Below are 16,309 nucleotides of genomic sequence, written 5' to 3' on the forward strand. Positions count from 1 at the left end.
AAGTGAAACTAAAGTGGCGAGCCAACTCAAAGATCCAGGCCCGTTGTTGTTCAACTGCAACTCGGGAACAATGCCAACTTGAGTTCGGGGCGGCGTCACGGTGTTGGCCTCAATCTTGGAAGCCACATAGGCACAATTCCCGAAGTCCGATCGAAATTCCGAGAACGGGAGCCACCTCAGCATCAGTTCGCCCGTGTTACCCCTTCAAGATAACAGGATAGTGGTCAGGATAGACGTGGGAGGCTGCGAGGGTCTCGGGAGCTCTGTGCCTACGCGTCCATCTTGGTTGCGCGCTAGGCTCCTCCCTCCGAGAAGAAGGCATTCTTCAAATCGATCACTGAAAATGTATTGGCAGTGGGAGGTACCATATTGAGAAGTGTTGTGATATTAGAAACGACGGATATTGGGGCACTACAATTTTATTAACCTCTCGCAAATCAATAATGAATCTGTAAATTTTAGTGTTGGTGTCTTTTTTTCAAAATAGGAAGGATAGGGCTATTACAAGTATTATAGGGGACTTCTTCCACTATCCCCACTTTATCAAATCCTGAACAATGCGTGCTAATGCTTCTTCACCTTCTCAGGATATTTTGTATTGGGGCTTTCGAGGCAATGAAACACCCTCCTTTTCTTGGATATGTACAGGTAGAATAACCATTTGACCCACATCAGTATCTGTTCTAGCCCACAAAGTACTAGGTAAGGATGCCAGAGCGACATCCTCATTGATAAGACAAGATCTCTCAACCATTGAATAATTGTCATTCAAAATAACACGCACACCTTCCCGGAGAACAGCGTATTGTAGCACGAAAATATTTAGGCATATCGATACCCACAATGTTGTCCGGCGTGTTAGGGGAAAGCAAAAATGGACATGCTGTAGTGAATTTGTCAAGTCCAAATTCAAGTGGCTGTGAAAGCGGGCTAGGTGTAGGCGTTCCATCCCTATCGATGTTATCATTGTGCCCGACGGGAGACCTAGGAACCAATCTTTTAGACACAGCACTACAGGTAGCCCCTGTATCAACCAGTAGATTCCAAGACATTTATGTCAATATAAGGACTCATTTGATCTATTGGCACCTCAACCGGTTCCTTACCCCATCCTAGGCATCCCTATGCGTAATCGGAATCTGCAAGAGAATCAGCAGAATAATAAGACATTTGATATTGATTTAGTCTATCAAAAGTATTAGAGTAATTTGGTCCTTGTTTAACTGCCTCAAACCTGGGACGAGCTCCTGTACCTCCCCTGTTTCCTGAATTCTCTGGGTATCCCCTCATACTTCCCCGCTGGTACTGCTGACTTCGCAAAAGAGGGCACTCAGAAAGCCAATGCCCCGTCTCTTTACAATAGGCACACTGATCAGAGGACATATTTGCTTGAGGGAAAGGGACACTTCAGGTGTATACATTGCACGTCCACCTCTTCCACCTCCCCTAAATGGTGGACCATATACTTGAGCCAACATAACTTTTATCTTTAAGGGCCTCATGTAGGTAGCTAAATACCGGTCGGTAACGGCCGAAATTCGGTAAATATACCGTTACCGACCGGTATTTAGCTATTTGAGATGTAGGAGGCATATTTCAGGATTCGGTAAATTACCGAATCAGTAAAATACCGATTCGGTAAATACCGAATCCTGAATGTAGGGAGCACTCTAAAGAGTGAAAATTAGTAATAAGAATTCGTTATTTACCACCAAATACAGGTTGGTGATAAATAACGAATACCTTTAGGGCATGTATGTGCGCCACATGTGCACACATGCAAGATTCAGGGGTGCAACAGGGTGTCAATGTGACACCCTGCCACCCTTGAATATGCTCCCCCCATTACAGAATCGGTATTTACCGATTCGGTAATAAGGCATAGCTTCCCATTGATTCCTATGGGCCTCCAGGCCCATAGGAATCAATGGGAAGGCATGCCTCATTACCGAATCGGTAAATACCGATTCATAATTACCGAATTATTCCGATTCGGTAAAATTTACCGAACCATTACATGCATCATATTTACCGATTCATAAATACCGAATCGGTAACATTCGGTATTTATGAATCGGTAAATGTGAGGCTACCTACATATGGCCCTTAACCTTCTTATCCTCCCTGCCTTTCGCTTCCTGTTCCTGTCACTCATTATTTTGGGCTATAGTCAAAAGGGACACTGGGGAAGACGTGGTCTAAGAACTCTCGCTATTTCCGGTAACATATTAGCGACAAATTTGTCAACAAACAAATGCTTACCTGTATCATCGGCCAATGACTGATCACTAAAATCATGGCATGTCTCTTCAAATCTTGAAAAGAAATCAGAAACTAACTCATCCTTTTTCTGTTTACGGGACGCTAACATAGTCCAATCTATTTTCTTAGGGGGTATGTGAGTCTTTAACTTAGTCACAATAGCTTTAGGAAGATCTAATATCTCCTTCTGAGGTTTCTGCGCAGGCTCTCTTTCTACATCTATTTCTTCTAAATGTTTCCAAGTATCACCATATCCCACATTATCATCTATTTTACGTATTGTTCTCCACATATCAGGGGGCAGTATAAGTCCGAAGAACATATCAATATCTGGCAAGGTCATAGTGCAGGAGCTGATGGCTCCTTCCACCTCCTCGTAAAAGGCGGCGGGATTTTTCCGAGGGTCTGGTAAAGCAGCCTTAAGAGCCATAACATCTGCTCTACTCCAAGTATTGTAAACCCAATTATATATAAAATATCCTTTTGCATAATCCGAAGTTTTATCATCATCTGTTCCTGCACCCTTCGGAGGAACATACAAGGGTGCAGCTTCCAGCATTGGTTTCATAGTAATTGCTCTACTACCGGGTTCAATCTCATCCACCGGAGCAGCTACTTTCTGTGCTTGGGATTGAACTGCTTCTACCACTTTGTTTTCTAGCTAAATCTTGCACCTTTCATAAACGCAATGTTTCATCTCGTATTTTAACCACTCATCTAATCATATCAGGTAAGTCCGAAAAAGGGAAAGTCCCATCTGTTAGTCATTTATAATAAGTATTTATATCACCTGGCTCCAGTTCTTTAGAAATTTGTCGCCAATCAAATATTACCTCCCAAGCGAATTTTTCTACCAAATAAAATTGCTCTATATCTTGCCACTGTTGAACCATAGCTACGAGGATCGATGCAGTGTGAGGCTTCCTCCCTAGCAGCGGTTTTTAATTTATCTTTTTCTGCTTTAGTCAAAGTAGAGCGAGTCTGCCGCCCACCTTGCTTATCTTTATCTTTTTCTTCTGAAGACAAATGCTCCTCGTCAGAAACCTCATTCTCAGGGGCACTTGGAGTAGGAGATTTATACGGGTTGTGGGAGTCGTTCTAATAGGATGCAATCATCCTGAGGTGTATTAAGTAGCGGATAGATAGGGTGCCTAATAGGGTACTGGCCATTTACCTCTAATCGACGTTCTCTATCTTCTTTTCCTATTTTTTCCTTCATTTCTTTGTTTTAATTCTAACACTTTTTGATACATCTTTTTCCGCTGTTCTTTTTCTGCTATAGCTTCTGCTCTCTTCGCTCTCTCTCATACTTCTTTATCCCACATATGCACACAATCAAACATATCCTGTCTACTTTTTCTTTTAAATAAACACTGCTCTACATATTGAACCTTTTTAGAATCGAATGACCCATTCACTGGCCATTGCAAATCAGACTCTTCCATTGTGTATTTGTTCTACAATGAACTGTACATTATGAGGCAAATACCATATTTGACATACATGTCTCTATTGGGTGTCCCTTCTGGAGGAGCCGGCTGACTTTGTTCCAAACTATTCTTGGTACCACAAGAGCAGCAATACCACTTACGGAGTGTGCTGAGAACATACATGTTTTCACAAGTATATGTAAAATATTACTATTCCAAACAAATATTCCAGAACGAGAAAAATCTCCACATTACCTGCCTTCAGTCTTTGCAAAGAATGAATACCAAAACCAAACCAAAAACCAAGCCAAACAAATCAAGAGTGCCGCTTCAGCGACCTTACCAAACAAAAGTCTCCAACTCCCACCTGCCGATCTCCCGTCAACCTAATGGTCACTGCAGAATTACGCCAAAGAAAGCCCAAGTCGAGACCGGCCACCACCCGGAGGGTCAAATCGGAAAAACCGGAAAAGTCACGTCGGCCTGCAAACGACAAGGGTCTTCTCATGCAGTGCGCGTCCTCTGTAATATTTCGATCCTCCGTCCAGACCACTCCTTCCGACGGCCGCGTCTCCGATGGGGCCCCACTTTGGGCACCAATTGTGGAAATGTACCCGAAAGTGAGCACACCGGTGCAGGGTCACCCTCTCGTCCACGGGTCCGAAGACTAACAAAAGAGAGATCAGCACTGGAGTTGAAGTAAACAACAAGTTTATTAATCACTCATGAGTGGGACCAAGTCCACACAACACTCTCAAGTCTAGTAGGAGGAGGCACACTGAACTCACAAACCATCATCCTAATATACAGCTTTGTTGCAATGTAAGCATATGGACAGAAATCTAAAGAACAAGTTTAGAAATAGCTATCAGCAAACCAAGGCAGATGGATGACTACGTGGTCAGCAAATAGGGAGGGGGAGCAGGAATGCTTATGGCAGCAGTAAACATTTAACAAATAACATCTAAGACCAGGTGTACTGGCAGCTACAAACCCCCCAGAACGTACATTGCTTAGCCATGTCAGAAGGTCAACTAAAATAGATGACACAAGCAGAGTGAAAAGGCGAACAGCAGAGGACGCAAGAATTACGAAGGAAACGAAATGGACACCATAGCCAAAATGGCTGTCGCTTATGCTAAAGTAAAATATTACATGTTTCCACAGCTTCACTTAAGACAACTCTCCATGGACCATCAAGACTGGCCTCAGAAGTGAAACACATTGAATATATCACCATAGTACTCATTACTCTCAACTGGCTTTGTACAGTAGTATAAAATGTATCCAAAATGGCCTTCATCCAGCACAAACCATGGACCAGAGCACCTTGACATTCTTGACACAAACAATTACCACCTCATGCTGTAGCCACACTCTATGATGTTCTGAGTCCAGGTTGCTAAAATTATCTTGGTTTAAGAAATAAAGTACAATTTCCCAATCCCAGTCAAGCAGCGTTCTTAAAACTAGAAGCCTGATTTCTCCTAACATAAGCACAAAACCTCTTCTGAGAAATTTGCAAGGAAATCAAACACCAACAGTTCCAACTGTTTCCTCAAGGATGACAACATACTTGACAATTGCAGGGTCTCTTGTATAATTCGTCTTTCAAATGAGTACCTAGCACAGATTTACACATTTTATATTTCTTTCCTTGAGGAACTAGTTTGTCTGGCCCATTTTAAACGGGAATTGAAAATGTACCACCATATACTGTTTAATTCCTGTGTAAACGTTTTGTGGTCTAATATGTGATATTATCTGATATGATATGTTTGACTTTCAAGTGAATGGGTTTCTTCATTTGAAGTCCCCTAAAACTTCTGTCTCTGTTACATGCTATATAATTCTGAAAATTAAAATAAAATACAAAAGCCAATGAATACCTTACTGCATTCCATGTCCAGCTGAGAGAGCTGACCAGTGCAGATTTTCCAAGCCTCTCCCTTCAAAAGTAAGACAGCTGACACTAAGAAAACTAGACATGCCCCTGCAACTGTCCACACACAGGGGTTCAACTGGGGGCTGGCTTTCGCTACCATACTAATAAATGAGGAAGTCAGTACAAGAGCTGACAAGCTCAGTTAAAGGGTTCTAAGACAAAAAGAGAAACACCATAATTGAGACACCATTGCTGATATTAGACACAAGTAGCTCTACACCCAGCCAGCTGAATGGCAAAAATATTCAGTGTGTAGCAAAATAAATTACTTTGTAAGGGTATGCCAGTCAAAAGCCCCTGCTGAGAAGAATCTGCGCATGGCCAAAACTATCCGTAACCTCCGAGAGGATAATCAAGATGCTAAGTGTGAAGAAGAGATTCACTTTTTTTGGTGACCTACAGAAGCCACAAAACCAGGGGCATGTAACTTAATATAAAAGTAAAGTAATGTACCTAGAAATTTCAGCCCTATTCGGCACCAGTGATACTGAATCTCTATGATGGCATGCTTGCTTAGGCCACCTTGAAATATCAACACCATGCTTTCCTGCGAGCACTTTGAAAAGAACGTCTCCATGCAGACCAACTGGACATAACTCAAAGATAAAGCATGTTAAAGATGAATACTGAGATGATTCTCTAGCACCATGACCCAGGCCATTCTTTGAGTCTTAGTGAGCTGAGTTGCAAGGATCCTGGACATCGCAGTGCATTGTGGCCACCTTCACGTAGCTGTTTGATGAATGTGGGCTTGTGCAGGTCTTCTGATCTGTCAGGAGACGGCTGGCTTCTCTTCACACTGGACAGTGCAGCGCCTCTTAGGGTAGTACAGCAAGCCTCTTCAGAGGCTATATCTTACCCCAAGTCTTTCAGGAAGTCAGGAAACAATTTGCTCATGCCTCTGGTATACATCACTCAGAACCGGGTCTGCAGAGTCCCCTGAAGTCCATCAAGTAAAAAATCCTTAGCTCAGATGGTCAATAATATTAATCAATTGGAGGTACAATTGCTAAATCTGGGCATATCTACGCTTTTTATTGTTCGAGTTTCAAAATGCTCTTCTTGTTAAGAGGAAGTGCCTCCTATCCGTTTTTCTCTGTATTTTGGGGGTGTAGATGCTGGTAACTCTTTTCAGTGTACTTGTAAAAGTTTATGAGATCATGAACCATGAGGCAATATATTCTGATTTGGGGCACTTGACTCTGTAGAAAATTGTGATAATTTAATCTTTGTATAGACAATTTTGTAATCTTATAGAAAGCAAAAAGAGACTGAGTTATTGTAAACAATTATATTTGCTTTTGGTTTTTGTAACTTTTGTCTAGCCATCGTAATCAATCACGCTGCTTATTCATTTTCAGATTGTAGACGCAGGTTTCATATATTATTTTAAGATTTGGTATGTCTGAGTTAAATCATCAGAATGAATGTGGGTATAAAAGCATATAAACAAAACCAAGCTTGGATATTTTTTGTATGCTTGTAAAATAAATCATATATTATACCCAGGTACAAGAAATTGACAAAACGGTTGTAGCTACATGAGATTTCTACTTTGCCATATTTTGATTATATTTGTGCTACATCGTGAGACTAATCCATCTTCTTTCCAGCTTTAGACTGACTCACCATGTTTGTGCTGAAGGAGAAGGATCGACCCGTTGCACAGATGTTGCAGACCTCTGGCACCTGCCCCCGATGCATCCTCCGATTTTGTGGTGTTTCAACGCAAGCGCAGTATGCTAGTTCATATCAGGTTTCAGAATAAATTCCTCGTTTTAAATCAAGGCTGTTACTGCACTTCCTAAGCTGCTTCCTTTTCATTAGCACACTAATTTATGTATAATTCCTTTTTCGATATCTGTAGCTGATGTCTTACGGTCTAAATGTCTGCAACCAAGCAACAACACATTAGGGTTGCATTCAGCAGTAGATTTTCACACAACACCAGTACTTTAACTACATAGGTGAACAGACGTAAACCACATTTTTTCATTGTCACTGAGTTATTGACAACATCAGAAAAATCCTCTTTGTACACCAAGCTATGAAGGACTGTATTAAGTATTGCTTTTTATTAACTTTTCCTATACTCAATGCACTTTGGGGTAGAATGGTTACCACAGGAAGTAAATGGGAGCAATTTATAAATTCGTATACATAGTTCAACTGTTCGTGTTCATTCTCTTGTGATACATGCCTAATGTGTGAATTCTATAGAGTACACCCTTATATACATGATATTCATACACAAAAGTGACTTAAGCTCATGTTCCCAAACCTCTCTGTGCACCTAATGTAAGCAGCCCATATAGAGGTTGAAGAAAAATAAAAACCTTTCGATTCTTTAAATTATTCTATATATTTTCCTTTATGTAATATGTTTTCATACTCAGTTTAGATGCAGAACATACAACCATCCTGAATTTTTATTGATGTACTTTCCCAAGTGTTATTAAGGTCAGATGTATTCAGATGAAAATAAGGTGCTTGTATGTTAGATGTGGATTCTCAAAATGTTTCAGATTTGTTGGTGGAAACTAAATTTGCATTTCTTTTCCTTAATCATTCCTCATATTCCCCTTCGTTTGCACTCTATTTAATTTCTAAGTGGAATTTACGTGCGTGTAATGTATCATGCCATGGCAATATTATGTAAACCTATTTCACATTTGCAAGACCATTCTGAATGATCATATTGTGTATGACTTGCGTAAACAATCTCTCTATTACTGCATAGGATTTAGTTTGGAATCTTCAAACGTCATCATCATCATCTATCATACGTTATTCGTTGGATTAAAAACATAAACGTTCAACAAGAAAAACAAACCTTGCCTGCAGAGCCAGCAATAAGTATACATACTCTATAATCAACAATATAATATCACAGTATAAAATAAAATACATTGTAGAGAACACTAAAAATGGTTATGAGTCTGACTCAATGCTGATACCGATTTGCCTTCTATTACTGATTACATTACGTAAGAAGTTATAGACCGAGAGACAAAGAAACTCTGTCCCAAACCTTTGCAGAAAGTGCACAGCAGGTGTACAATTTCTAATATACTCTCTCCTCAACAGAGGTTTAATAAAGTGCAAACGTGGAAGTGTATAAGATCGACATTAAAAACAGCACGTTAGGTGCTCTGGTTAGAAATACTATTGCAGGGACAAGAGGGTATATGTGTAGGCCCGTTGCTACTTTGAGGAAAAGAGACTAGGTGGTGAAACATGCATACCTAAATATAGTCAGAAGAAATATCTGGTACGGGGAAGCTACAGATGTCAAATAGCATTGAGAAACCCAAACCACTTCATCTCTCATATTCAGTCAAGCGGAGACAGATAAAATAGATCTAACATATTCCCCTTTGTTTGCGCACTGTTTCATTTCTAGGTGAAATTTACATGTGTGTAATGTATCCATGCATTGGCAATATGGAAGCCTATATCATATTTGCTCACTGGACAGACCATTATTAATTATCCTCTTGTGTGTGAGTGGCTTAAACCAATCTCCCTATTACATAGGATTTGGCTCAGGATCTTCAGTCATTTCTGACACCTCACCAAGGGTTGGAACAGTGCCTGAAAAATGAAGTAGAAGCAGATGACCCACCAAGCAAGAAAATCCGATGTGAGAGCACAGAAGAAACGACTTGTAATGAGAGCAACAGCAACACTGGAAGTCCACCAGTGGTGGACAAGAGTAATGTTTTGGAAAACAATCCTCAACAAACCTGCAACGTGTGTTTAGGAATACTTCAAGAGTTTTGTGGGGAGGATTTTGTGAAAAGGGTAAGATTTCCATTTTTCATATGCCTTCTCAAACCTTTTCAGGATACACACATTTTTTTATGTTAAAAGCTGATTTATTTCCTATTGTTATTTTCTCAGTGTCTTACTTTAGTATGGCATGCATAAACAACTTGTTTTAGCCTCACGGTTAATGCAGTTTGATAAGGATTAAAGTGTCCTGCTACACATTTTGAACAAGTTGCATGCTTTTCGCAGAATCAAGTTGTTAAGCCTCTTGTAATATATAGGACAAAAACATTACTTGAGTTAAAAAGCAAATTTAGATTGTGCGTATAAACAAACATTCTTTTATATGCAACTTTCAACTTAAAGTAATCAGTTTACTACGCCACAGTATTCTGGGGAATCTTTTCTTTAGGAGTCTAAAGTGGCTAATCCTTCAGCTCCTCTACATTGGCCTCAGACCTAGGCCTTTAAAGTACTTGGATTGCCCAAGTATCAAATTTCTTAGCAGGAAATTGGAATATACACGGTTTTCCATTCCCGGCTTGCATCAGAGAATACCCTGACAGTCATAAAAATGCTGAACACTTCAGTGAAACCGTAGGAGTTATTTTATTAAGTTGTCTGTCTTTTTCATACAAAAAAGTTAATTTTATTTCTAATTGTTTTTCTACAAACCGACATTGAGCTTTTTACTCTGCAGTACAGTTTTCTAATGATGCACTATTCTTTTCTTACTTGTTTATTTCGTTTAGCCAACCCTAATTGTCATTTTTGAGAAATATTGGTCATTACCATGTGTGTGAGAAAGGCCCCAAGAATATGGAATTGTAGGTGTTTTGCTAATTGAATTTATATTTTTATTTATGAGGTTTGAACATGTCTGTATAAGAAGATATGGAGTGCTCCCAAACATAAACATTCAATGGAGTGTTGCGGTGTCTCTGAATGAGTGGAGTATTTAGGTCTTATCTACAGCATCTGGTGTGAAGCAAGAGCTGGTTTCACAAGGACAAGCACACATACCAACCCTCTATTGTTGCTTCCCGTGAATTTTGTGAGCAAAAGGCTTCTGCTGACAGAAAGAAAATTTTGGTTTACATAAAAGTTGTGAAATGTGACACAGAAAAATAGGGACTAATCACCGTCAAAACAGCAGTTTTGATGTACCATCTTCAAGGAAATGACAATGAATTCTTGGCAGTCAGACAATACTGAAACATAATAAAATTATTTGGGTTCAGCCACTATCAAGGGTTTTATGGATGGTCAAAGTACATTAATTATTTCGTAATTCTATGCTATTAAACAGTGTAAACGCTTGTAAATTTAGTAATAGATGTTTTAATACAAGTTTTGATGATGGTATCCTGTCTTAGCTTTTCTGCTATATCCTTCATCGCCAGTTTTCCAACACCTTTTCTCTAGAGCTGTGCTCCTTTGTGTATATTAACACACAAAAAGTCTCCACTGGATCTGTGGAGGAGGGAACTAAAGGCACAGGGGTTCTAGGAGCTGGCAGCCTCCACTATAACTGTTTACCACAAGAAGCCGCTCCTAGTGTGATAACCCAAACGAGTTACAGGAACGTCGTAGGTGTGGGCATCTCACAAAAAGTTACGGACTGGTCTCACACACCACCTGGTGTCATGCTTCATCATTGACCAGTCCTCGCCCTCTAAAACCTTCGTTTGATAGAGGGCGGGCATACACTTGACGACAAGGACGCACTTTCTAAATGGTTAAGTGGGGGCCCGTGAAAATGTGAGTGGGGTTAAAAATCATTATAGTGGTCAAAAAGTGATTTTTAATGTGATTGACAACTATATGATATTAAAAATTATGTGTGACGGTGTATGGGGTATTTAGTGTCCCCTAACCGTCCTATGTGTGGTCAACATGTTTCTGCCGTAATGGCCCTGTTGGGTCCGTGGCATTCATCAGGACCAAATTATGAGTGAGGGCTCCGTTCTTACCAGGTGTTGGTAAGACACTACCACTGTGTGAGTGTAGCATAGGCCACACTTCACTGCCTATGGTGCTTCCAAAGGTGAAGCCCTAATTGGTTGGACAACTTGTCCCAAGGGGGGAGGAGGGACGGGGGTAATCCACCGTTATGTTACTTTGTAACACAGAGCAGAATGTGCCTGTGTCCTATGCGTCCGCTCGAACCTCCCGAGTCAACCTGTGGGGAGGAAGAAGGCTGACACTGAATGTTTTTTCAAGCAAGGATTCTTTTACAGTCTTGCATGGTAGCGTTTAGATTCTATGTCACGCAGATTGTTGGAAAAAGCAATACAGAATTATGCCAAAGTGAGCTAAGCAAATGCATTTTACTAATTTGGCTTTTACCGTTTACGCAGGTATGCAAGAGGGGGAACTGCTTTTAAGTGGGTAGAAAGTTAATGAAAAAGTTGTTGACTTGAACAACCTCTGTTTTTATTGTTTTTATTTTTTAAAGTAGTTTTTATTGGCATTTTTAACATAAACATACATCCAATATGTTGCAAATAATAAAACATTGTGTCTTGTTCCTAAACAAGAAAAATTACAATAATCAATCAAAATGTGAATACCATTATGTATCGAGGATGCCATTGGATAGAAAGAAAAAGAAAAAACTACTTTTGGAACAGTAAACAATTGCTAAGTGATCAACCTTGAACAGGGTGAAAGGGTGGAAGGAAAGAAAAAGAAGAAAGAAGCGGGTGTGAGGGGCAAAGCACTCGTTCCTGAAGAAGGGTGGTGTGTCATGAACATCTCCAAGCCAGGAGGGAGTCCGTGGGCGATCAGTAGGGCAGTTACTTAGTAGGATGGAGTCCGGAAGTTGAACAACCTCTTTTGATGGATCTGTAGATGACTTGTTTTCTTGGTGTAGAAAACCATATGAAAAATGAGGCCCAATATAAAATGCAACAGTTTTATGCCACTAAATATGTTTCTGTAAGTGACAGAGTGCCCTTTGTAACTGAGAGGGCTGGGGGTGACAAGTAAGTCGGCACATAGGGTCAATCACTTTTACAAAGTTGGAGATTGATGAGTAGAAAGCACTCTGTATTTGGAGTAGCCATAGTATGCAGTTTAGGACCTCGTTCTGAGCACCGTGTAAATCTCAGATCAGGTGCAAACAAAAGTATGCTCCTACATTTTGCGGAATGTATTGCCTATCCAGCACTATTCCCCTTCACATTTCACCAGCAAATACCTTATGTAAAATGTGGGGGACAACTAGTTGAAAATAAGTGAAATCTAAGGTGCTGGACGCACAAAGGTTAAATACTAGCGGCTGTCCTTTACTCTAAGCGAATGTATGACGTTACAACGCATACATTTACAAAGCATGCCTTTACAACACAATTTTTACATCGCAACATCCTTTACAACGCATCCTTTTACATCGCATGTCATGACATCGCATTTTTAGAAACCACCTTTACAGCGCATTCCATTACATCGCATTATACCATTACAACGCATACCATTACATCGCATTTAAGATAAGTGTTGGATAGTGTAGGGGTAATAATTACTATTCTAACTCTAGTGAGTGCATCAGTAAGGTAAGTGTCGGATACTGTAAGGGTACTATGCGTTGTAAGGGTATGCGTTGTAATGACTTGCGATGTAATGCCTGCGTTTTAGTTACCTGCGTTTTAATGACATGCGTTGTAGTGACATGCGATGTAATGGCTGCGTTGTAATGACATGCGATGTAAAGGATGTTGCGATGTAATGACTGCGTTGTAAAGGTAGTGCAATGTAATGACCGCGTTGTAAAGGTTGTTTCTCCTCTAAGCAGACCACTTTAAAATCAAGACAGAATACTGCACGTAGTACTTAATGCAGCCTAGGGTACTAAGGCACCATAATGCAGGGCAATTAGAAAGCAAGCGCAGTGTCTGAGAAATAGAGATGCGTAAGATAGGAGATTGTTTTCAAGATTATTACATTGTTGTGAGATCTTTCAGGAGGATATTAAAACAATTTTTAGCCAGAATCTCATTGAGTGTGCCCGTAGTCCAAGTATGACCACACTTAAACCATGGATGGTTGAATGTGAACCGAAATACCCAGGGTATGTCAAGGGTAGCTGTTAGACTTGGCATCTTTTGGCGTGTTTCCTCCGAGTTTTTGCTTTCTGACCTCCCGGTTTTGACTCTGTTTTTGCTGGTGTAACGTTTCTGCGCACTTTTCGCACTGCTGATCAGTGGTAAAGTGCAGGCGCTCTCTGTGTCAATTTATGTTTTCACGATGGGATATTTGATTTACTTGTTAGTCCCTAGTAAAGTGCACTGAGAGTGCACTGAGTGTGCCAGGGCCTGTGAATCAAATGCTACTCGTGGGCCTGCAGCACTGATTGTGCCACCCACGTGAGTAGCCCTGAGAAGGTACCTCAGACCTGCCATTGCAGAGTCTGCGCGCAGTTTGTAACTGCCATGTCGACTTGGCCAGTGCACACACTTGCCAGTCCCTAACTTTCCCTTTTCTTACATGTCAGGCACCCCTAAGGTAGGCCCAAGGTACCCCTGTGGGCAGGGTGCAGTGTATGTGAAAGGTGGGACATGCTCATCTGGATCAAGAAGACTGCCAGGAAGAAAAGCTGGCGAAGCTGTGAGGAGGAACGACCACTTTGCTGTGTGCTTTGCTGGGCTTACCTGCAGTAGCTGCTTCTGTCTTGGGCAGTGAAAGGCCTGGACTGGATTTTCTGCAACCTAATTTGTGAGTCTCTCCAAGGGCTTGAAGTAGAGCTTGCTCCCTGTTCACAAAGTCTCAGGAACAGCAAAGACTTCAAGCTCTTCTGCCTCAGCAATGGGGATTGTGAGTTTTGTGCTGTATCCGAGGAAAAGCAACTCGACGACTTTTGCGACGTCACTGCCAACTCAGTGTCCTGAAGGCGCCGCAGAAGGCACCGCCGCAATGCCGCACCGCAACCTTGGTCTCACCGACGACGGCTGTCGATGCCGCCACCGAGCCGCTGTTTGCACCGCTACCTGCAGGCACCGCACTCCGCACTGCCTTGCTTCACGCTGAAGCCTTGGCCCGCAGAGAGCACCGCCGCAAAGCCGCACCGCAACCTTGGTCTCACCGACGCCTGTTGACGCTGCCACTGAGCTGCTGCTTGCACCGCCACCTGTGGGCACCGCACTCCGCACCGCCTTGCTTCACGGGGATGCCTTGGCATCTGCAACGCCGCTGCTCCACGCCGAAATCTACGCCGCTGCTTGCACCGTGGATCGAGGGCACCGCTCGTAAGTCACACGAAGCACCGCCCTCATCCCGCAACGCAGCCTTGGCCCACCGACAACGGCACCATCGACTCCTGCTCGTCAGCCGACGACTACGCTTCAGCAACGACGACACCGCTGCTTGCACCGTGACCTGCTAGCACCGCGACGAGCACCGCCTTCATCTTGCACCGCGACCCGGGTCTCACCGACGCCGCCATCCGACGACGCCACTGCTCGCACTGCGACCTGAGGGCACCACACGACTGCACTGCGCACCGCAGTACCCGACGCCTGCCGACGCCAGCGCTCCTGATTCCATCAGAGAGGAGCTCGACCTGCAACGCGAATGACTTCAAGGGCCTCATCACCCTGCATTTCTTACAGGTACTGTTTGCGGGTCTTCCCAACAACGTAGCTGGCCCGTGACCCCGCGACCATCCAGAACTGTTGGATTTGTTGTTAACAATGCCGTGGTAGCCCCGGACGAAACTATCGACATCGAGGAACTTTGTTTGAAACTGTTTTTGATAACTACAGACTTTTTTTTTTTTACATATAGTATTGTGGATTTCTGTAGTTTTTGGTCTTGTTTTAATTATATAAAAATATTGGATATTTTTCTAAACTGGTGTGGTGTCCTTTTGTAGTGCGTACACTTTATTACTGTGGGTTATATGCAAATGCTTTACACACTGCCTCGAAGATAAGCCTGACTGCTCGTGCCAAGCTACCAAGGGGGTGAGCAGGGGTTATTTTAGGAGTGTAACTCCCTTATCCTGACTAGAGTGGAGATTTTTGCCTGGCTTCCGCTCTTGTCCTAGCCAACCACAAATCCCATTTCTAACAGTGGCCCACTTTAATGCAAGGGGTACCTAGAATATTTAAATGCATGTCTACAATATAGCAAGGATGTGCCCCCTAAAAGCCATTAGGGGCCTCCCAACCTCAACCCCCAGACATGCATGAACTAATATATTCAAGCGCTCTGTCTTTTTCTTCACTCCCTCCCAGCATACAGAGGGACAGCTATACTGCCTGTATATCTGGTCCACCTCCACTGAAATCCCTGTAAGCAGTAGGAACAATGCAGCGAAAAGGGCATGTGAAAGCTGTCATGGCTGACCCAGGTCCTGGAGCCTGTGTCTCTTCCAGGCTGGGACCCTGCCAAGTCAAAAGCTGAGCTTATCCTAAAGGCGGATACTCCTTTACTTGTTGATCCTGTCAAGTTACCTAACCTAGCTTCGGAATGGGTCTTGGGGTGCAGGGTAACCCCTATGACCTAGAATAAGCCTTGTATGGTTGTCTTCAGTTCAGCGAGAGAGATTCAGGTTCACAAAGCGAGTAACTTGCTTTTCAAATTAGAAAGCATTATCATTGTGACCCTGAAAAACCAGTGGTAAATTAGAGAATCATAGGATACTGTTCAATATAGCAGTCATCCCCACGTCATCCATAAAAGATGTATTGTGGTAGTGATTGAAGTGAGAATAGTGTTGGAGCAAAAGGTACACATTTTGGCAAGAGAGGTAAACCTCTTTCATGAGGACCTACAAAACATTTCCAGGAGAGTAGGGACACATGGAAATGACACTTGAAATACACAAGCAAGACATCAAATCCTCGGTGGCCGAGATGACCCAATGGGGAGGAGGTAGGTAATACCCAATACTGAGGAT

At 42.2% G+C, this 16,309-nt stretch overlaps 1 protein-coding gene across 1 annotated transcript in view; it reads left to right on the forward strand.

Annotated features, from left to right (window-relative positions):
• PUS10 (pseudouridine synthase 10) overlaps positions 1–16,309 on the forward strand; it is a 339,122-nt gene that overhangs the window by 64,793 nt on the left and 258,020 nt on the right. The window contains exons 2-3 of the mRNA XM_085612358.1: positions 7,251–7,374; positions 9,175–9,441. Coding sequence (XP_085468484.1) covers positions 7,336–7,374; positions 9,175–9,441 — 306 coding nt within the window. The 5' untranslated portion in view covers positions 7,251–7,335. The remainder of the gene's footprint in view (positions 1–7,250; positions 7,375–9,174; positions 9,442–16,309) is intronic.

The sequence above is a fragment of the Triturus cristatus genome, chromosome 6 (genome assembly GCF_964204655.1).
Source record: "Triturus cristatus chromosome 6, aTriCri1.1, whole genome shotgun sequence".
Classification (NCBI taxonomy): Eukaryota; Metazoa; Chordata; class Amphibia; order Caudata; family Salamandridae; genus Triturus; species Triturus cristatus.